This window comes from Colius striatus, chromosome 19 (genome assembly GCF_028858725.1).
Source record: "Colius striatus isolate bColStr4 chromosome 19, bColStr4.1.hap1, whole genome shotgun sequence".
NCBI lineage: Eukaryota > Metazoa > Chordata > Aves > Coliiformes > Coliidae > Colius > Colius striatus.
The window spans coordinates 3,198,962-3,221,444 of NC_084777.1; the positions used below are offsets into that span (position 1 = coordinate 3,198,962).

Genomic DNA, 22,483 nt, shown 5'->3' on the forward strand with positions numbered 1-22,483 from the left:
CAGCGAGCGGGGCGGGCTTTGTCCCCGAGCCCTTCCCCGCGCTGACCCCCAGCTCGGTAGCGCTGCCCTCAGCCCTCCCCCAGACACAAAGCGTGTTAGGGGCTAGGTTTCCCTTCTCTCTGCCGCTCCCCGTGGCAGCGGCAGAGGTGGGACCACAGGGAAAAGCCGAGGACCCTCCCATGCCCCCTGCCTGCAATGCCCCAGGGTCCTCCCCTTCACCCCTTTAGCTCCCACCCCATGACCACAAACCTTTGCCAAAGCCCCACCCTCACGTTCCCATTTCACAAGGGAAGAAAGAAACAAGGATCACAGGGCCCTTTATTTGTCATATCAAGAGGAGAGGCGACATAAAAATGGTTTCATGTGAGGTGACAAGCTCAGAAGCAGGAAGGTCACAGGACACTGTCACCTCCTTGCAACAGGGACAACCAGAAGGACGGGAGCTGGGTCTGGCCTGGCTCCACCTCCCCTCGAATAGCTCTGGACCGGTTTTAAGTAGAGCCCCAGAGTAGCTGTGACCACTGTGGGAACTCTGTGCAGCAGCAGAGCTGGGAAGTCCCTTCCCCACCTAGCGCTGCCAAACCTGGGGCCCTGGCTGCGGGGCACAGCTGAGCCTGCCTCTAAGGCTCTAATTGCCTTCTGCTTTCCTCTTCAGGTCACCAAAGTGCTCAGTCTGCTTCCTCTTGTCCTTGGCGCGGATGATGGTCATCCTGAAGAGCTTGCAGTAGAGCTCCACGGCAGCGGGGCTGTCGTCGTTGCCGGGGATGGGGTAGGTGATCAGACAGGGGTTGCAGTTCGTGTCCACCACCCCAACCGTGGGGATGTTCATCTTGGCAGCATCCCGGATGGCCACGTGGGGCTCGAAGACGTTGTTGAGGCTGTTGAGGAAGATGAGGAGGTCGGGCAGGCGGACGCCGGTGCCGTAGTGGATGTGGGCGTTGGTGAGCAGCCCGCCCTGCCAGTAGCGCGTGTGGGCGAACTCCCCGCACTCCCGCGCCGTGCTCTCGATCAGGTGGCTGAACTGGCGCTTGCGGCTGACGAACAGGATGATGCCCTTGCGGTAGGCGACGTGGGCGGTGAAGTTGAGAGCCAGCTGGAGGTGCTGCATCGTCTGCTCCAAGTCAATGATGTCCTGCTCCAGGCGGCAGCCGAAGATGTAGGGCTCCATGAATCTGCGGGGCAGAGGGAGGGCGGCGGAGGGGACACAGGGACAGGGGTGCTACAGCCATCGAGCGTTTCTGAACGTGGCGTGGCCTCAAGGAGACCTCCCCACACCCCAGCTCCCAGCCAACAGCAGAAACATGCTCTGCAGACAACCCCTGTGCACAGTGTCTGTCCCCGCTGGGCTCAAGGGGCTGCAGGTCTCACATCCTGCTCCGTGCACACACTGACTGAGGTGCCTGTACTTTGTCCCAACCAGAACTTACAGCATCATAGAACGGTGGGGGTTGGAGCTGGAGATCATCCAGCCCAGCAGCGTCACTCACCTATGCCGGCATCCCTTTTTGTGCCCCAGGTGCACCCGTGCATTGAACAGATCTTTCAGGGAGAAAAGCTCCTTCACATTGAAGAAATCCGGGTGGCTGAGAGGCTCAGACAGCAGCTTGTCATCCACAGCTGAGAGAAGGAAAGAAAAATAACCCACTGCTCGCTCATGTCGCGTTTGCTGGGAGAAAGGGCTCCGCTGCCTGTGTGGCCCCTTGACTGCAACAAGGCTCTGGCGATAGCAGCAACGACACTGCTCATCGCCTGGCCCCCGCTGCAGCAGTGCCAGGGCTGCAGGAGCCCGGCTCAGCGGATCTCCCCTTCTCCCGGGGACGGGGCTGCACTCACCGCGGGGCCGGGCCAAGGCCGGGGCCGACGCCGGGGCCGGTAAGCTGCTGTAGAGCCTCGGGGCTGCTGCAGAGAGAGAAACACGGAGGGAAAGGGCTGCCACACAGGCGGGCCGGGCACGGCTGGCTCGGGCCGGGCACGGCTCACTCACCTGCCCGCAGGAGCCGCGGCAGCGCCATGCTCCGAGCGCCGCGGCCGCAGGGAGCGGGAGCAGCAGCGGGAAGGGCGGGCAGCGCCTTCCGCTTCCTGCGCTGAGGGGCGGGACCGGGCCCTGCTGCCCTCCCCTGGGCGGTACCGGCCCTGCTGCCCTCCCCGGGGCGGTACCGGCCCTGCTGCCCTCCCCGGGGCGGTACCGGCCCTGCTGCTCTCCCCTGGGCGGTACCGGCCCTGCTGCCCTCCCCGGGGCGGGACCGGCCCTGCTGCCCTCCCCTGGGCGGTACCGGCCCTGCTGCCCTCCCCTGGGCGGTACCGGCCCTGCTGCCCTCCCCTGGGCGGTACCGGCCCTGCTGCCCTCCCCGGGGCGGTACCGGCCCTGCTGCCCTCCCCGGGGCGGGACTGGCCCTGCCGCCCTCTCCTGGGCGGTACCGGCCCTGCTCCCCTCCCCGGGGCGGGACCGGCCCTGCTGCCCTCCCCGGGGCGGTACCGGCCCTGCTGCCCTCCCCGGGGCGGTACCGGCCCTGCTGCCCTCCCCTGGGCGGTACCGGCCCTGCTGCCCTCCCCGGGGCGGGGCCGGGCCCGGAGCCGCCGCAGCCCCGCCCGCAGCGTCCCGTCGCCGGGCAACGCGCGGCCCCTCGGCCCGGTGCCGTTCGCCATGGCCGACCCGGAGGCCGCGGGCAGCCCCCGCACCAGCGACTGGTACCGCACCAGCCCCGGCCTGCCCGCACGCTTCCAGCAGCCCGCCTGCTTCCGCGGCTACGGGTGAGGGCGGCCCCCGGCCCCGGCGCCCACCGCGGCAGCCCCGATCCTACCGCTGCTCTCTCCCCGCAGGAAGCCGGAGCCTCACCCCCGCTACCGGACCACGAACCAGACCTACGGCAGCAGAGCCCCCACGGTGCACGAGGTGCCGGTAGGTTGTGGTGGGAGGGCAGGTGATGGAAGCTCCCCTGGGCATTTTCCGTGCCTCTGCACTGGCCCCTGGTACCAAACTCCCTGAAGGAGCTGATGAAGGGTCTATATCATGGCACCCGAACTTCTGCAAGTGGCAGGTACTCTTTAAAACACCTTCCTCCCCTCCCCTTGCTCTCACAGACCTCCTTCCACGTCACCTCGCACGCGTTTTCCAACGCTCTGGCACCGTGTGGCATGTACAGAAATAATGGGCTCAACACCTCCCTGGAGAAGAGCCACGTCACCGGCACTGCCAACTTCATCACTGCCAGTGACCACCTCAACTTCCAGCCCAGCTACAACCCCAGCTCCCCGTCACACTGTTAGCCCTGTGGCGGTGACAACGCTGGGGTGAAGCTGTTGGAGTTTACTGCTTGCTGCCTAGATGAAAACTAACCCCCCAAACCAACAGGAGCAACAACAGCACTGACCTTACCCTGAATCTGTCGCTAAGCCTCAGCTGGAGGCATCACGGGAGGCACTGCAAGGTTGTGGTTTGGCTGCTGAACCAAGTTTGGAGGCTATTTCATCAAGAATAAAGCTGGGTTTTGTTACAGTCTGTGCCACCTCTCCTGAATGCAACTTGGGATGTCACTGTTGTGACCGTTGAGGAGAGCAAACACTGCATAGAGGGCAGGAAACACACATGCTTCACACCATTAACCACCCGAGGCAGGGCTGGAGGAGAACTTTTGAACACAGGAAAAACCACCCCAGCTCAACTCAGTAATGTGAGCCTCCCTCTCACAATGGGATGAAGAGCCAAACAATTAACAGCTTAAAGGTAGCAGCACATTTGTTAAAATACCCTCCCTGCACCCCAAACTGTTGTATTTTCATCCTTCTCTTCATCTAATTCAGCTTTGAGGGAACAGCAGTGTAAATCTGCATCACCAAGCCACCGTGGTACTAGATAAAACTAACTAATTTACAGGATGAATATCATCAGGAGTAACATCATTAAGGGTTTGTGTGATTAGATGTCAGTTAAATAGCTCCTATGAACCATTTAACTTAATTTACAGGCAGCAGAGAGTTATAAATCCTAGGACACTAGACATGACGTGTATCTATTCCCATGACCTTTCCTCTGTCACTAACGATCCTTTAAAATCTCAGCTCGTGTACCAAGTACCATTAAAAATTCAGACTTTAAACTGTTTCTGTATTATTTAATGAACACCCAAACTACTTCCAGAGGTACTCATTAAGCCTTTGGATTCCTTGTAGAGAGCATGTTCCTCCTTCCTTACCTCTCAGAACTACGATCGTTTATGAAGCGACTCAAATGAAGACAACTAACCCAAACGCTTTAAGTTTTATTGCAACAACTGCGATCAACCAGCCAGTGAAAGTGCAGCACTGAACTACAAGGAACACCTTGGCACATTTGGCTTCAAAACTGGTCTTAAAGAGAAACTCATCTGCCTGTTAGGGATGAGCAACGGTCCTGCCTCACAGGTGTGATGTAGTGAGGGTATCTATTAGAAACCAGCATCGTGCTGCTGTAGCTGCTTGCTGGAAAAAACACCAGTTTAAAATGAGTGGAGTGGTATGCCTGAGTAAAACCACACAGGAAGTGTGAGAAGATGAAGTGCTTCAACGCACTGGCAAGGCAGAGGGTATCCTGTGGAGTTAATGATGTCACTAAGCAGAAATCTGAAGTGCCAAAACTGAACAGGCCTGAGCTTGAGCTTCTTTTAAACATTCAAACGCCAGAGGAACTGCATGTTCCGGCTCTGCTGTCCAAGTTTCAGTCACACCTACCAAATGATTCCTGTTTTCACTGCAGTGCCCCTGGTTATCTCAAACAGAAGCAGCTGAATTCACAGTGTTACACAGGAACAAGTAAATAAAGTGAGCAGGAATGGGCCTGAGGACTTAACTTCTGAAATATTTAACACATGAACAAGAAACAAGCAACGTTCCCTCACTCACTGCTCTCCTTCTGTTTGTCTCTAGCCAATACCTTGAGCTTCTTACAATTTCCCTTTCTCCTCCTGAAATGAAACATAACAAAGTGCAGCATTAATACAAACAGTTGTGACAATTTCACTTGTATTTTTATCCACAGATTTTTCTGTAGGTGGAATAATTTAAGGGTGAGAATGCTTCTTAAAAATATCAACTTAGTGGCTTTTGTCACCCATTTCCCACCTGTTTTCACACTCCATCTAAAAACACCCACCCCCTTTTCTTCCTTGCCTTTATTTTTTGTTTCTTGAACAGAAAGCAGCTCCTTTGAACAGCTGTGTACCTTATGGTGCCTTCACAGAGATTACATCCTGAGATACTGTACAAATTCAGCACACCACCCTAAAGATCACAGAATCCCAAGGGTTGGGAGGGACCTCGAAAGCTCATCCTGTGCAACCCCCTGTCAGAGCAGGACCACCTAGAGTAGGGCACACAGGAACTCATCCAGCTGGGTTTGGGATGTCTCCAGAGAAGGAGACTCAAGGTGGCACGATTTACTGTTGAGAATCCACCCCAGTCACTTTCTACTCTGTGTTTTGAAATCAGGATTCTCACATTTGCAGATAAATGAGTGAGGCTGTGCTATGAAACCAAGACAAACTGCAGCTCCCAAAGGTCTGAAACATTAAAAAGCACACATATGGCAGCAGAGATGGTGTGTTCCTTCCCTGTAGAAAAGGAAGCTACACATCAAAACATTCCTTTAAATAACCACATCTTTAAAGTTCTGGCTTCTGTTTCACAGTCACAAGGAAACAACACACTGCTTGTCACACAGGAGATGAGTCTCTGACAGCGAGTGGCTGAAGAGAATAGGAGGCGAGAAACAAGAGCAGCAGGTGAACAGAGATCCTGCTCCCAGCTTCAGCTAATACTGTGATCCCCTGCAAGGCAAATAACCTTCACTCCCATCCATTACCAGCACCAGCTAATCACATTTTCCAACTGTAGTCAGCAGAGAAAAGAAGACCAAGACAAAAAGCCTTCTCGCTCAAGCGGGTGACACAAAGCACAGCAGCACTCTGGTTTCATGGTCCATGAGAACCCCATTTATTAAACATTATAAACTCAGCAATGTACATCATTTCCTATATACAAATCAAGTTTATCAATTTTAAAAAGTGCTGTTTGAAATTAGGTTTTATTTAAAGCACAAAGTAATGGGAATTGCATCTCAACAGAGGGGGAACCAGCTCATGAGTAGCACTGGGAACACAGACACATCGACAGGGGCACAAGACACTTCATGTTGACTTACTGAAAACTCAGCTCATTGGATACAAACAGTACATAGTGCTTCCACCATCTCTATTCCAATTAAGTATACAGTTTAATCCTTTTTAAAGCAAGGTACTCTGAAAACTTCTATTGTAAAAGACCAGCCTATATACCTATTCCAAACAAAAGGTCCAAATCCTGGAACTGAATCAAGGCAGACACCACCAGATGCCCGTGTAGACTGGTGGCAGGCACGTGAGCTACATAAAAACCCCACTTTTCCAAGGTATCCTACCACAAAAATGAGATGATCTAGCACACTGATATCATAAATGAACCAACCAGCTGACCCAAGGGCTATAAAAAGGTGGCTGGACAGTAAGAAATGTGTCAAGTGACCACTAAAACATGTCTAAACCAAAACTGCACGACAGTATAAACACACAGAGGATGCTGTTTAGTTCTCTACATGCCACAGCTACTCGTTCTACTCTACCCTACGCCGTAGCTTGCCAATACTCTGCAGGTGCCGTCACACCAGGGGATACTCTGCAACACCAGCTCCTTTCCTGCCTGCTTTTACTCCACTTTGCAACATTAAGGCCAGCCTCCAGGAAGACTGCTGAAGTGATGGAGAAAAAGAGATACCAAGTGGTAGCCTGGCTGACAGAAGTTCTATAGAAGACTAGGATAGAGAGAATGTGAGATCAATTCACAGGGGCAAGCTATAAGGACAAACTCCTTCAAGGACTTCACACAAATGGAAAGGAAAGAGCCAGCCAAGAGCTTAAACTCACACTTTGTGGATTTTTTCCATCCACAACCAGCTTGAGGGCACTTTTTTCTGTGCTAGGAACATGCTACTTCAATCCCCTGTAAAGGTAGTAAAAATCAAAAGGTAGTGGTGAAAAATTGCTTTATTCTGGCTGCTGGAAATGGAGGCAGAGAAAGCACTACCTGTGTGAAAGGGTAGTGCTGCAAATATCCTCAGTGTTTCCATGAGGGACTCCCTACAGCAAGCCTAGCTTTGTTCTATTGCACTAAAACTGTCAATGAAAAGAAAAGTTGACAGAAATGTAACATTTTAGAAATCACTTTTGAAAAAGGAAAGTTAAGGGCACTCAACTGAAGAAAGTTTGTTCAGGAAACCAAACGCCATGTCTGGGTAACTGCAGGCCATCAAAGTCAGACTTGAGAGTAAGGAAGAATCATTTCAGCCTTGCAAGCCCAAGAGTATGGAAATCTAGTGAAATCCAGAGAAATGATGTTGGCTGAAGAGCCACACTCTTTCACTTTCTGCAACCTGCAATTGTGCTTGGAATCATCTGCTAGTGGGAGGGTATTCAAAAGGTATTTCCAAGCAGCTGCCAGAGATCGCTTTACAGGGGCCTTGCTGCCAGACTGACCTGCTTTATTCACCCTAATTTGCATTTGTTATCTCCACGGATGGCTCTCCACACTCACAGCTCTGCTGCAGTTCTGCTTCCTGGGCTCACTCAACAGCGTGGGAGAACAGAGCCCCCAGCATGAATCCACGACACAGGACTGTCCTAAGGCAGCTCCAATGTGAGCAGATGTCAGATAATCTGCTCCAAAAGCAGAGCATTGCTACCAAATGCTGTGTTTTTTTTTTTCCCTAGGATCTCTTTAACAGATTGCCAAACATATTCTGTGTGCAAACAGGTCTCCTTTTGCTATATGATTAGAGGCCTCATAATTTAAAGCGTGATTAGCCAGTAGCTTCTTATCTACAGTAACTACAGCACCCTGTAGTAAAGCAAGCCCTAAAAATCATTATAAAAAATATTTCCTTAGAGTACTTTAAATAATTTACAAAATTCTACAAAAACTAGCTATGTGTACCTGTGACATCCCTGTTCAACAGAGGCATTTTTCACATTAGTGTGTGTGGGATACACAGGTATCTGCATCTCCCCTCCTTTCACGTCTCAAGTTTTGTCAGGGTAATGACAATGATGGTAACTTTCTAAAAAGACTGTTACTGTAAAAAAAAAGAATGTACTTACATATTTGAAACCTTTTTTTTCAAGAGGGAATCTGGGCAGTCCCTTGCAGGTATGGCAGTAAATTTTGCACTGCTTTTGTCTAAACCTTCCTGCCCTTGGTCCGCTTCATGAGCTGTTTCCCTATCCTGCAAGACAGATCTTTTTCCTTCCAAACTGGAGCTGGACACCTGAATTTCCTCTTGCCTGTCACTGCCTTGACAGACAACTTTTTCCTTCTTAATGCACAGCTGCATACTGTTATCTGTACACTCTCCTCCACTAGTTTTATCCACTGTTACTGCTGTTGTACTTCGTTCCTGCAGCGGGTGACCTACATTTGGATCTGGCCTCTGGTCCTGCTGCTTATCCTCTCCCTTACTCCATGTATGTATACTCTGCTGAGATGTGTCTCTGCTGGCTTTATCTGCTTTTCCCTCTGCTTCACTGTGTTCAGGGTGTGTGGGATCTAAATTTGCATGGGCCCAGCTGCCTTTGTTGCTATCTCTTTCCTCAGTCCACGTCTGCATGCTCTCAGCTTTGGACGCTGCTCTGCAAACCTTATCTACTGTTACTGCTGCCACACTCTGTTCCTGCAAGAGGAGACTGGAGTGTGAATCCGATGGGTCTTCTGAAGCAGGAGCCTTTCTGCATCCCTCTGCTTCCTCCTTCATACACAAAGGAGCAGCCTCCAGCCTTTCACAGGTGTCTGCTGCGTGGGGACTTGACATCTGCACAGTGAGCTGCTGAGAACTGGACTCTTTTATTGCTGTCTTGCTCTCCCCACTGGATTCACCTCTTGGCAAGGGGGCTCCTTGTCCCTGGTTTAGTACATCTGTCTCCTGGGAAGCTACTTCTGTTCCTAACACACTGCTCTGAGCAAGCAAACGCTCTGCTTTCTGCTTTTTGCTCAGGAGGATGGATTTCTTCCTGTCTCGGGCATATTTCAGACCTGCAATAAATTTACTGGAGATTTTTAGGGGAAAGGTGTTCTTCCTTTTAGCTTTAGCCTTTGCATTCATTACCTTTTGTACTTTACAATCTTGGTTTCTGCTGGTTTCAGGTGCAGGTGTTTTCTGCACAGGCTCTGTGTTAGGGACATCCTTTTTACCTGCTAAGTTTCCAGGTAACTCACCACCAGCAACACCTTTAACCCCTGCCACACCTTGCTTAGCTTTTGACTGACCAGTAGTATGAAGATTAACATTCTCTGCAGAGGAAGCAGGTTTCCCACTGCCATGTAACATTGCACTTTTCCCTTCTGCTCTCTGACAGTTCAACTCATCAGTTTGCTCAGACACCACAACCTTTTTACCCTGGCCCTGCACGAGGTCAGTCTCATTTTCGACCGGCTGCTGCTTGGCTTTCCCTTTATCACCAGTTTGTTTGGTCACTCGCAACAGGTCCAGAGTTGCATCATCTTTTTCCATCTCGGAATTATTTGCAGAGTCTTTGGCCTTTTCTGCCAAAAACTTTCTGATTTCTTGTTCGATGCTGTCATCGCTGTCCACTGAACTGCTGTCGTCAGCGTCTGACGCAGCTCTCAGAGTACACCTTCTGCTCTGAGCTCCCTGCAGGTTACTCGGGTTTGAAGCAGGTTTAGGTTTATATCCTTTTTTGAGCTGCGAGTTAAACTCCAGGTTCTTCATGCTTTCTGTTTTTTCACTGGTGAGTTTGATGTTCCCACTGTCTGCAGAGTTTCTGACTGTGTTCTCTTTCGCAGCTTTTCTAGGCTTTGAGAGGCAGCTCTTCACCTGAACGGCATTTTTACACTTCCACTCGTTTTGTTGGAGGCCACTAAATCCATCCAGCAGCTGAGTGTCAGTCTCGTTAAATCTGACTCTCTTCTTGCACTGAGACTTCTGCTCCTTAGATTTCTTCTTTAATTTTCTTTTAGACCGCAAAAGGTCCTTGATAGCACTATCGAGGTCCTCATCACTATCCAGAGAACTGCTCTCATCACCTGAACCATCCCTCTCTTGAGTTTGGGTGGTATTTTTCACAAGCTTTCTTGAGCTACTCTGAACCTGCACAAAAGGGTTTGCAGAGTCCAAGGCCACACATCTGCCATCAGACCCAGGCATCAGCTGCTGCTGCCTCGCCTCTTTGCTACCGAGCCTTTGAGCATCAGATTGTTCTGTGGGGCTGCTCAGGGCACCTTCCCCTTGAAGCACAGGAACTCTGGAACAGTTTCCTGGCTGGAGAAGTCCTGTCTCCAGCAGTTCTGGTGCTTTTGATGCACCTTGTTTTGCTATCCCACCTTCCCTTTTAAGCCTCTTTTTACGATTCAGTGATAGCTTCAGTGTTTTGGGAAGAGAAGGCTCAAGGGTACCACTGAGGCTGTTTTGATCAGAAGGCAAAGGCACCTGGATTGAGTGTGCCAGGCTGGGAGGCTTTGTTCCAAGGCTTTCTGACTGCGCTTTCAGAGCCAAAAAGGCCCTGATTTCTTGCTCTATGCTGTCATCACTGTCCACGAGGCTGCTGTCACTTTCACAACGGGAGGACGAGAGAAGCTGGGGAGAGAAGAAGGAGTCTGCAGCGAGTGACTTCTTGTCGCTTCCCATTTGGGCTGGCATGATGGTTTTAGAAATATCAAGGATAGCTTCAGCACACATGAGCTCTGCAGATGTGTCAGCCCTGCAAGAGGCCTGCAACGTGAGCTCACAAGCAGCAAGCTTGTTTTCCGGAGGTGCAAAATGTCTGGCTTTTTTCAGTGGTTTAAACAGCTTGTTCAGTTCATCACTGGCACTTTCCAACTCCGTTGACTTTGAATTGATTTCTTTTCTTTTGTTGCTTATAGGGCTTTTGTGAATCTCCGCTGAGGCACTTTTTGCTGAGCTAATGGTCAGGCTTGCAGAAATGTCCGCCATGCCCTTTGCGTCAAACTGTTCCCTCTGCAAAGGGACACAGTCTGTCACACGATCTGCCTCTTTCCTGATCTTCTCCAGCTGATAAAGCTGAATGGCTTCCTCAATGCCGTCGTCGCTGCTCGAGTCCGATGCGTGCATGCTCTCGCTAACGAGCGCTCCCTTCGTCTCCCAGTAATTAGTTCCACTTCCCTCGTTTCTCTCCACTAGCCAGGGCTGGCTGGCAGTGGCTATTTCCAGATATGCCTGGTTCACTTGGCTGAGATCAGCAGGGTCCTCCTGCATTTGGGATGGCAAACACTTGGGCTGAGCCCCGGCTTTCTGTAGCTTGGGATGGTGTCTCAAGAGAAGCGTGTTGCAGCCTGACTTTAGAGCACCACAGTTTGGCTGGTTTGTTGGGTCTTTGTTGCATTTTAGGACAGATCTCACACGGGAATCTTTTTTATCCTCTCCAATTATGCATTTACTAATTCCTTGCTGCTTCTTCTCATTCAGGAACTGCACTATTTCAGCTTGAATGCTCTGTTCAAAAGAGTCGTCGCTGCTGATGCTCTGAGGGGAAGCAGGCTGTAGCCTTTTACTGATTCCCAGGTGGTCAGACAGGTACTCTTCAGAGAGCATCTCAGCTTTCAATTTCACTGGGAGAAGGTCACTAGCCATTTCATTCTGAGAGAATTCTCTCTTAAACCTTTTGTCTCTGCTTGGATTTTCAGAACACTCTGCATTCCTTTGCAGTGACTGGCTGGTTTTGCTTTTTGCTTTCAAGTACTCTTGAATGGCTTCCTCTATACCTCGGTCAACAGAATCGTCGCTATCGGAATCGAGCAAGAGACTCCCAAAGCCCACGTTCTCTTCCACTTCAGCGTCGTCTGGGTCAGCAGGGCAGCCACACTCGGTGTACTGAGGATGCTTTCGCAGCAAAGTGGTGCTGGATGTGACTCTCTTACTGGTGCCCTTTTCTCCCTTTTGTTTCTTCTGCATAATACAATCATACTCATTGTTCATACCCAGGGAACACTCTTGGCTTTGCAGGTTGTTTATGATCATCTGAACTTTTGCACTCACAGAGGTTCTAGTGACGTCCCGTTCAGATTCAGAGAAGCAAACGGGGTATCTACAGTTCCTTGCTGGTCCAAAGGACTCCCACTTTGTCTGAAGAGCTACCAAAGGAGAAGCATTCATAAGGAACATTCTAGCAGACAACCTCGAAGTCCACAACGGAACAGCTTTTCAGACTGATGTCTCTTCCATCCTACAACAAGAAAACAAGAGAAGAAAACATCTTTTATTACACAGCTCAGTTCAAGTTTCATGTAATAAACTGGTAACACAAATTATACACCATTAACACTCAGACTTCCCGTGCCAGATAATCACAAGAGTTTCTCCTCAACATCACTTTCATGGGTAAATCAGTCACTACTGCCATGAGGGATAAGCCAGAGCAATCAGCATTCGTGGGCTTCGGTATTTTCTGGCACAATCATAGTTTTCACTTGTGAAACTCTTCCTTACCTTTCCAGTGGAGGCAGCATTCTTAATTGCACGTGCTCCTAAACAACTTTGCATTGCCAAGACCCACAAAGAGTTGCCCCAGTGACAGTCCAGTGAACAGGCAGGTGTGATCCCCTCCTGTCTGCAAGTGTTTACAATGAACTCTGTGGCAAGGGAGACAGAACGGTTATAAGGGAATCTTTCATAATGAAGTAGGACTGGTGGGAGTGGAGAACCCTGCAAAGCATTCTGCTCCCTGTGTTTCCTTTGGCAGAACTGCCCTTTGTGAAGAACTCCTGCCATGCACAGCTCAGCTTTTTCAGTTTTACAACAAAAACAATGTTGGCTATGTCCATGTTGTACATAATGGGCGGATGTGAAGCAAGCTTGCCCATGCCGTGGTGAAACACAAACCAACTCTTGTTGAAAGAGCAGAGTAACTGAGTTAGTGTGATGCCTGAAATCACACACCAGTCCCAGAGAGCCTTTACTAGCTCTGACTTGGCATCACACACACACACAACTGAGGGGCTTGGGGCAGCTCAAAAAGAAAAGGCAGCATATTTCTTTCCAAAACACACTATACAGCGGTAACCTCAAGACATCCATCATTCTGGCTTCACTGCAGCATAAACGTGCTTGGTGGACATAAAACTTTAGGAGTCTGCAAAAGCAGGATCAAGGTTATGAAAACGCTGGGTAACACTCCAAAGAGTTCACAGCTTCCATGTGGTCTCGTGAGGCCTGAAGGTTTCATCCTGCAGCATCATTTGATGGGATCCAAATGGTTTGTAAACCTTCAGGAGGCACATAGCAACCCCAACAAAAACCAGTAGCAGGCTGGTTCTTCCAGCCCAGCTCACCCTCTCCCACACAAACCCAGCCAGCCCTGACTGCAGCGTGGCACTGGACTGTACCGACTTACACAGATGTGCTTCTGAATCCTCCCTGACCTTGCCCTTGTCAATTATTCTCTAGTTCTGGCTTAAATCAAATTAATAAGTGACAATACTTTAAAGAACTAATGATTCTAAACTCTTTAAAATGTAGATTTGCTTGCTACTGACAATAACAGACAACAAATGCTTTTGTCAAAGTTACTCTGGGACCTGTGCTCAGGGAGTAGCTTTATTACCATCTTGATAAGCTTTTGCTGCTTCATTTGCTGATTCTCTGCCCCAGAACATCTTTGCAGAACACATTTTACCCCGAGCTCTGGACGGCTATTTCTCATTTGCTTTTCCTTGCCAATAATTCATCCCAAAACATCACTCCTGCAGAACTCAAATCTGAAGTACAATGATGAAGAACATCCCTCCTTGCTGGCTGGTACCTGGAGCAACTCAACACACGCTGTTTTAACTGCCACTTTTTAGTCAGCAGAAGCTAGTTTGGGCTGGCTCCTGCTCTTCAGGCACCAATGAAGCAGAATGATCCTGATCATTCCTCTACTTGGCCACGAACTGGTTGGGGAAGCCCCTCATGACATGGGTCAGAACTCCAGCTTTCAGAACCACATGAATGCACCATTTCTAAGGCAGCCTCCACCACACTCACCAGTGCAAACAAAAAGTAAAAATGGGTTTTTTTCCTTATGATAAGCAGCTAAGGATCAAAAAGACAGAAATTAGAACACCTAATTATCTTGTAGAAATGCAATTAACACACTTAAGCTCCCAGCTTCATTAAAAACAAAACAAACCAACTTTTTCTTTTCCCCATTAACCTATTTCCACAGTTTCCAGGAAAGGGACAGGTGCCTTTGTCACCCTACATGGGGATGCCAGCCACCCTGCAAGAACTACACGGGACTGGTAGGTACCTTCCCGCCCCAGCACTGCTGCAGGCCAGGGCACCCATGGATGGTGTGAGGGGACACGAGGGGACACCCACAGATGTGAGGGGATGTGAGGGGTGACATGAGGGGACACCCACGGAAAGTGTGAGGGGACATGAGGGGACACCCACACGTGTGAGGGGATGTGAGGGGGAACACGAGGGGACACCTATGGAAAGTGTGAGGGGATATGAGAGGGAACCCACAGGTGTGAGGGGGAACATGAGGGGACACCCACAGAGGACGTGAGGGGACGTGAGAGGACAGCCACAGGAGAGAACCCTCACCGAGCGTGTGAGGGGATATGAGGGATATTCTCACATTCCCTCTGACGATCTGTGAGAGGAACTGAGGGGGCGCCCACGGAGGGAGTGTGAGAGGGCGCCTCCTCGGGGGGCACCCACGGAGCGAGTGTGAAGGACCCCTCGGCCGCCCGGAGCCCAACGCGGGGCTGCCGCCGCGGGACGCCCCACCCGCTGCCCGCCCGCTGCCCGCAGCCAGCCGGGCCCTGCCCGCGCCGCCATGGCTCCCCCTTCCCGCCTTCCGCCGCCCTCGGCCGGCCGCGCCGGGCCCGGACCTGGGCCTCGGCCTCACGGCCCCGGCGGGGGCTCCGCCGCGCCGCCCGTCCCCCCCCCCTCCTTCTCCCGGCGCTCACCTGCCGCCGCCGCGGGGGGAGACCGAGACGGGGTGGTGGCGGCGGCGGCCGGGCCGGGCCGGGCTCGCCGCTCCGCCGGGCTCCGCTCCGCCGCTGCCCGCCGCGCTGGTGCAGGGGCGGGCGGCGCTTCCTTCCCTGCCCCCGGGGAGCGAGAGGCATGCGCCGCAGGGCTCCGCCGGGGAGGCGGGGGCGACCGCCCGGCTCTCCGCGGCCGCCGGCTCTGCCCGCCAGAGCAGGGCCGTCCCGCTGCGGGCCACAAAGGCAGGCGCGGCCGCTTCGCCGCAGCCTGGGAGCCGGCGCGGAGCGCAGCGAGGCTGGAGCCCTCGTGGCGATGGATAACAGAAGGTCCGGCGGCGAGGAAGGGATGCTCCGCTGGCCTCGTGGAGCCGCGGCCTTTCGCAGATCCAGGGCACGAGCTGGGCTCTGATGCTGCAAACGCTGCCCAGCTCTGTCCCGGCGGGGACTTTGGAAATACGCGTAACCGAGTGTTTGTGCCGTTTACTCGTGAGATGAGAGTCGGGTACAAGGCACAGGAGGAGAACGGTTCGCTGTGCTCCCTTGGGGGTGCGCTGGGGGCTGCCAAAGGTGGGGGAAATGCAAAACATCAGCAAAACGCACCGCTGGCTGTCCCCAGCCCAAAGGCTGGGCATGCAAAGCTAGAGCTGAAGTTAAAGAGAGCCGAGGCACGTCTTTTCAGAAGCAGTGAGTGCTCCTGGAGCATTAGAGATTTCATATAGAGAAACACAAAGTTTTGGTGCTCTGTTTGTTCTGTTTGGCTGGTGAGACGGCTTTTCCCGAGGGTGTGCTGCCAGCAGTGTCCCACCAGCCCCGTGCTCCCTGAGCAGAGCCAAGCTGCAGGATCCTTCCTTTCAGGACACCCGTTTCAACCTGCTCGTTCACTACAAAACACAGAATGAGTCATAGCTCTTGGTTTGTTAATCTTCACAAGTATTTCCATCCCTAGCTTCTGGCAAATGCAAATCTGGTGCCTTAACCCAGAGTGCTGCCTGTTTTCTCCTTCCAGTGCATGAGTCTTTCTCCTTGTGATGCTCAAACACATGTGATGCTACAGAGGAAATCATCTTTTGGCTGAGTGTTGCCAAAATCACACGGGACGTGCTCAAGCTGGAAGGTGTCAAGCAAACAGCAGTGGAGAATGGCAGGTACAAAGGGTCCCAGGTGGAAAATGAGGTGATAGCTCATGGCAGTGTAGATGAGGCACTGTGCTCACACCCCATGGGGCTCCTCTTCCATAAGGGAAGTTATTGCCAGTGTATGAGAATGTGGTGATGGATGTCAGAAGCAGGTCTGTTATCCTTAATAGGTGTTATCACTTGCAATTATTCATTTTCTGTGTCACTTTTCATTCAAAGCTCCAGACACTTTGCTTGACTGATGCTGTCATTTCTGACGCAGCTTTGACAGCGCAGCACAGCTCAGAAGTTTAACTCAGGAGTTGGAGGACAGTTTGCTGATGCAGTGTTGAATACTGCTGAGAAGTTAGACAGGCTCCAACATGAATCTGTTCTGTCCTTGCAGAAAAAAAGATGGTGCTGCTGGAGCTGGCAATGCAGCTAGACTGAACCTGCCCTGTCCCTGGTATCAGTGCAGGGTGGATGCTGGACACTGGGGCTGTGAGCTGCAAGGATCTTCAGATGCTTCTGTGCCTACTCTGTGGCAACACATTGCAAGATGTGGGGTGAATGTATGTTGAATGCTGTGGAACAGATTTCCACCTGCTTTTACCCCAGAGATGCTTGTTTTGAGGAGCGTGTGTATTTTCATGCCCTAAGGAATTGTGCCCTTTCCTGGGCTCCAACCTCACATTCTAATTTCTTTTTTTCCCCAGGAGTCTTCTACCTACCAACCCAGCTCTGCCCCTGGGGATGTGGGATAGGACCATATTTCCAACTAGACACAGTTATGGACTCATATTAATTTATCTCCTGCACTTACAGTGGGTAAAACAGAACTGGTAAGATGTTTGCCTGTGTGTTCTTGTCCCTGTTTTTGTATTCTGAAAGGGCTCCCTTGAACAAGACTGCTGAGAACAGCATCTGTGTGCAGAAGGAAACAATGAACTTGCTTTTCCTTAGCTGCAAAATTGCAGCTTGGAGGTGAGGAAACTTTGCTCCTTTCACCTTATTCCTCCTAATGCCACACCAGAGGAAAGAAAGGGTTCTTGTTTTCATGTATCCTCTAGAGACAAGTCAATTTACATCTGAGTGCACTGTAAAGATGAAATTAAAGTCAAAGCTACCTTTGGAAGCCTGAGAAATGTTTTTGTGCACATTGCTTGGAAGGGGAGGCTGGCTGCTGCTGGAGAGCTCTCCTGTCATTTGCTGTCTCTTCTCCTGTGGCATTTTATGGCTCTGCAGATTGAGTTGCCTCCATGTGCAGCCTTTGACTTGAAAGAAGAGCAGAGCCTCTCCCAGAGGTCCCATTAGGGATGATTTGTCTTTCTGATCCGTTATCTTTGTGGAAATGAGAGCAGTGGGCCCCATCCCTGTGTTCCTGCTGGACAGATGACACAGTCACGAACACTAATTGGACCCCTTGTTAGGATGGCTGGGATGGCAGAGAAGTGTTCATGTTTTCAAAGGGAAACATCTTCCTCAAGATCTGCTCATCCCATCTGCAGCTTATTGCAGGGGGTAGGAACAGGCTCTCATTATAGGTGGCTCTGGAGACATTAGAGGCAAAAGCTACTGGGGTTTATCAGAGGCTGAAACCAGAGCTCAGGTGATGGCTTTTTCTCTTTCCAGCAAGGAAAACAGACAAGATTAAAACCAAAATACTAAGAATAAAAGGACTCACCACACATGTCCTGTTCTCAGGTAGCCCGTGGCTTCGTGGCCAATTACAGTTCCTGTGTGGAGCTGTGTTAAAGCACTAGCTGTTTCTGCTGTGCTGCTGCTTCGTTGGGAGTGAGTCATACCCAGTGCTGGCTGAGGGCACAGCCATGTTCAGGACAGGAGGGAGGTCAATAGCCTCATGTTCTGCAAACCCTTTCCTCTGCTGCATTCCCCAAGTATGTCTTTGGGTTTTAAGGCAAAACCAACCCACAGAAGTGAAATCATGCTGTTATTAGTGGGTTTTTAGTGGAAGCAGCAGCAAAGGAGGTGGATGGAGGAGATGATCAGGAGACTGGAACATCTTTCTTATGAGGAAAGGCTGTGGGATCTGGGGCTGTTCAGCCTGGAGAAGAGAAGGCTGAGGGGACACCTCAGCAACACTCAGAAGTACCCAAAGGCTGGGTGTCAGGGGGATGAGGTGATGCTTTTCTCTGTGGTGTCCAGTGACAGGACAAGGGGTGATGGACATCAGCTGGAACACAAACAGTTCCACTTAAACACAAGGAGAAACTCCTCTGATGCTGAGGTGAGGGATCCCTGGCCCAGGCTGCCCAGGAGGGTGTGGAGGCTCCTTCTCAGGAGGTTTCCAAACCCACCTGGACATGTTTCTGTGCCCCCTGAGCGAGGGGAACCTGCTTTAGCAGGGGGATGAGCTATGGAAGTCCCTTCTAACCCCCATCATTCCATGATTCTGAGTCCAGTCTGAACCTGGAGCTCACTCAGTATTTGGGGTCTTTATTATCATGACTCCACCAAACTTCCACTCCAAACTGTTCTGGCAAAACTAGCACCAGCTTTGGCTTTAAATCAAGCAGGCTCCTTACCTCTGCTTCAAAACAGAGCTAATGTGTGACTTGAGCACTTGTTTAAAGTCTTGAATGAATTTGCTGTGAGCACAGGGCACATCCTGGGTGGCAGCAGGTCATGGGGGTGGCCCTGCTCCTGCATCCTCCTGCCCTGTTCAGCTCCTTCAGTCTGATCTCAAGGCTCCTTCAGCCTGATCTCAGGCAGCATATTAGATGGAGTACAACTGGATCATGTAGTAACATGGTAAATTGAAGAGTTTAGTTGTTATTTAATAAATGCCAAGGAGACTCATGAGGCCTTGAAGTTCTAATAGAAAGATCTAATTTAGAAAAAAGGAAGAGAGCTGTCTGTGAGAGCTGCCAGCAAACAGGGCTGGATATTGAACATTTCTATTTACCCTCTGCAGGGAGGATGTGAGCTTCCTCACTGCAGGGCTGGGTGCTGCCCAGGGAGGCAGTAGGAGATCTGATGGCAGGAGGGGGTCTGAGGGCAGTTCTCAGTGGATCTTCATCCCAGGAAGCTCTGCTGTGTCTTGCCTTTGAAGACACTGCTGCTGGGAATCACCTGTGGATGCTAGATAATGTTTTTAAGAGAAGACACCCACTGTCTCCATGAGACAAATCCAGTGGAAAGTGTATCACAGAGATATGGTTACACAATCCATGCAATGCTTTGGAGTAAAATCTGATGAACTTACTACAGCAATGTGCAGTGATTCATTACTGATTGCTTTTGAAGATGTCCCTTTTCAGGAGGAACTCCTGGTGTATCTGCTGTAAGAACACAAGCTGGGAAATACAACTTGGTGCCAAGAGGTTTGGCTGCAAGCCTGACCTTTCCTTGCTATCACATGGCAGAGACCATCAGAATATCAAAGGGAACAATGGCACTTCTCTCATATTCTGTACCCAGAAGGTTTTAACAGGTTTTGTACAACCCTTATCTAGGTTAAATGATAAACTTTTCATGCTTACAAACGTGGAAAGGTGCCATATGGGCTCTTAAGTGTTCTCTGGACCTGAGACTTCCCTTTGTGCTCAGCTCCTTGGGCTTTGCTCAGGGCAGTGCTGTATGTATTCCCTCAAGGGCATCTCCATCCGGATCCTGTTCTCGTCACAATTCTGCTTGTGCCCATTAGGTGTCAGACTCTTATCAGCACAGGCTCCTCCAGCCTCTGGGGCTTCGAGGAGGAGAAGCCAGGGGCTGGTGTGGCTTGTCTAGGGTGCTGGTTGTGTGCTCACTTATGTGTTCTACAAGAAAGAGCACACTGAATGATGTGATGTTCACTGGGCTACTGAGTGAGGACTTTCTGCTGGCCTCTGCCAGGCTTTACCAGCTGAAGTTCCTCCAGAGCCACTTCCAGCTCATCTCAGAGCTGCAGGCTGAGGATTCTCCAGTTCCTGCCCCAACACTGCAGGGTTTGGCAGTGCATTTGTATTTTATATCACATGTAGCTGCATTCCTCAGGTCAGCTCTTCATATTGCAATAGCTCCTTCCACTCTTGGCCTCTTTCCACCTCCTCCAGCAGACTCCTGGGCATGAGCAGCTGAAGTTGGGTGTTGAAGCCAGCAGTGTGAGTGCAAGGTGCCAGGCCAGTCCAGGTATTTCCTACATCTTGGGAGCACTGATGAACACAGAGATTCATTCAGAGACAGCAAGTCAGCCTTTCCTCTCCTTTTAATGAGCCATGTGCAGAGTTTCCCACAGCAACACTTTGATTTCAGCCACAAGCTGGGATATAAACACAGGCATTCAGGTGCCATGAGCCAAGGTGGATGGTGATGAAAAGGGGTCTGTGAGCTTTAAAATGGCCTATTTACAGGGCAAGATCAAAGATGCACAGTGGGATAGATCCCTTTCCTGCCACATGAGAAAAAGCCATAATGAAACTGAGATGCTGCACTCACTATAGGTTTCAAAAGGAAACTGTTCTGCTTTGGCTTTGTGTTGCAGTTGCTGAGAGCTTTAAGGGGGCTGGGGGAGGAAATGCAGCGTGCTCCAGCTCCCCTCATTACCACTCCTCTGCTGCTTCTGCTGAGAACTCCCAGCACATGGACTTGTTCATCTGCAACTATCTCTTGCACTCACAGAGCACCTTTCCTGATGCTCAGGAGCATCCCTGCAGCCACCCCTGAGGCAGGGGACTGCTGGATGAGTTCTGTGGAGCATCTCCCACTTCCCACTGGAGCCATCCCGAGCACTGACCCAGCTCCCTTAGCTCTAAGCCTGAGTTTTTAAAAAGCATCTTCACAAGGAGGAAAGCTTTTCAGATCACCTTCAAGGAGTACTCTATTTTTAGCACCCACAGCCTCTCTTGGCTGCAAACAAGTGAAACCTCTCTGTGCTGAATTCACATCAGGACAGCTGGAGGGTGTTCAAAGTCTCCAACTGCAACTGAACACCGAGGAGGCGACTCTGTGGTCCCTGAGGTCTCTGTGAAAGGGACTGAGTCCACACTCCCACCGTGAGACCCTGCTTGCCTGGTCACACTGGGGTGGGCAGGGAGCAGGGCCACAGCAAGGCTCAGTCACTGTTGCCTTTGCAGTTGCAAAATGCTTTTTGCTCAAGCAGGCTTCGAGTCAGGATTTGCAAACAACTGCTGCTTGGTTCAGTGGGCAAAATGCTTCCTTAATCAAGTTTGGGATTAAATCAAAGGTCACCACTGGTTTGAATTTTCAGCAGGCTGGATAAAACCCCCCATGCTGGGCCAGAGAGTTTGTGCAACCCTGTGACTTGGGTTGTGCTTGCAAAGCAGCACAGAGCAAATCACCCACAGCAGGGCAGCCATACAGAGCAAAAGCCTTCCTGCTGCTCTGCTGGGTGAAGGGACCTCCCAAGAGCACTTTCAGGATGGCTGAAGCAGCATTTGACAAACATGCTAATAGTTATTGTGAGCATTTCTTCTTCCCCAGTCCTCATTCTGCTCTCCCTGTGAGTCAAAATCACCTCCCCATGCTCCAGCCAAGAGCAGCAGAGGGCAGGAGCCCTGACCACCCTTGCTTTGTGCTAGCTGCAGCTGCACACACTATCTTCACTCCTGCCTTTACATGGGGTTTTTAGGGACATGGCATATGTCCAGTGATGATAATTTTGGGCTAAGTGCAGTGTCAGATTCACTCTCTCATTCTGTAGAGCTGCCAGAGATAGAGGAGAATTGACTAGGCACCACAAATGCCTTCAGTGCAACAGAGCTGTAACAGCTTCAGACACAGCAGGAGATCAAATCTTGTCCTCCTGAGGAGCAATGAGGAAAACAAGGTATTTAGAGAGGCACTTTCTCCTGGGTGGGGTTTGTGCTGCTGGCATTCATGGACAGCTCTTTTGAAGTGTTGCCTCATCCTGGTCTTGAATCCCCTGGCAGTGGTCTGAGCCCCTTGGAGAATGATCCAAACCCTCTTTGATCTAGCCAGCACCCCTCCTGTGGCACAGGGAGGCTGAGGGGTGCTGAGATGACAGCATGGGGTTACAAACCTTCACCCAAAATGGGGCTCAATCATGCACCAATACCTGGTGCTGCTGACTGACCTGGGAGAATCAGAGGAAGGAAAAGAGCGCATTCCCATGACCTGCTGTGCTTTGCATCTTGCTCCTTCTTTGCTGCTCCTTCCAACTGTGCAGAGCAAGGGCTGGGTTTGACCCTTGGCCAGGCTCCCCTGCCTGCCATCCCACTTGGCTGAGGCTCAGAAAAGCCATGAGCACGGCAGGAAGGAGCAGAGGCAGCAGCCCAGGCTCCCAGCAGCTCCCTTGGGCAGGAGCTGTGGTGTGTGTGGGATGGGAGAGCTGCAGCAGCTTGCAGACAGCCGTGGCACAGAGCAGGAGGAAGGAACCG

General features: G+C 51.1%; 3 protein-coding genes across 4 annotated transcripts; 1 reads left to right on the forward strand and 2 right to left on the reverse strand.

The window, feature by feature from the left end:
* Positions 1-300: 300 nt before the first annotated feature.
* Positions 301-2,193, reverse strand: MRPS2 (mitochondrial ribosomal protein S2). Its single transcript, XM_062011621.1, has 4 exons — positions 1,985-2,193; positions 1,834-1,899; positions 1,488-1,617; positions 301-1,172 (listed from the first exon to the last, which is right to left on the reverse strand). The coding sequence occupies exons 1-4, from the start codon at positions 2,010-2,012 to the stop codon at positions 629-631; spliced, it is 768 nt and encodes a 255-aa protein (XP_061867605.1). The 5' UTR covers positions 2,013-2,193; the 3' UTR covers positions 301-628.
* Positions 2,194-2,566: 373 nt separating this feature from the next.
* On the forward strand, positions 2,567-3,496 carry PIERCE1 (piercer of microtubule wall 1). The gene is made up of 3 exons (XM_062011757.1): positions 2,567-2,751; positions 2,821-2,899; positions 3,082-3,496. Exons 1-3 carry the CDS (start codon positions 2,645-2,647, stop codon positions 3,265-3,267), a joined length of 372 nt encoding a protein of 123 aa, XP_061867741.1. The 5' UTR covers positions 2,567-2,644; the 3' UTR covers positions 3,268-3,496.
* A 2,473-nt stretch (positions 3,497-5,969) lies between these two features.
* PPP1R26 (protein phosphatase 1 regulatory subunit 26) lies at positions 5,970-15,082 on the reverse strand. 2 transcript variants are annotated; one of them, XM_062011795.1, is made up of 2 exons: positions 14,992-15,082; positions 5,970-12,257 (listed from the first exon to the last, which is right to left on the reverse strand). In XM_062011795.1, the coding sequence occupies exon 2, from the start codon at positions 12,194-12,196 to the stop codon at positions 8,159-8,161; it is 4,038 nt and encodes a 1,345-aa protein (XP_061867779.1). In that variant the 5' UTR covers positions 12,197-12,257; positions 14,992-15,082; the 3' UTR covers positions 5,970-8,158. The 2 variants fall into 2 exon arrangements, with proteins under 2 accessions (XP_061867779.1, XP_061867780.1); XM_062011796.1 differs by lacking the exon at positions 14,992-15,082 and adding an exon at positions 12,521-12,579.
* Positions 15,083-22,483: the final 7,401 nt, after the last annotated feature.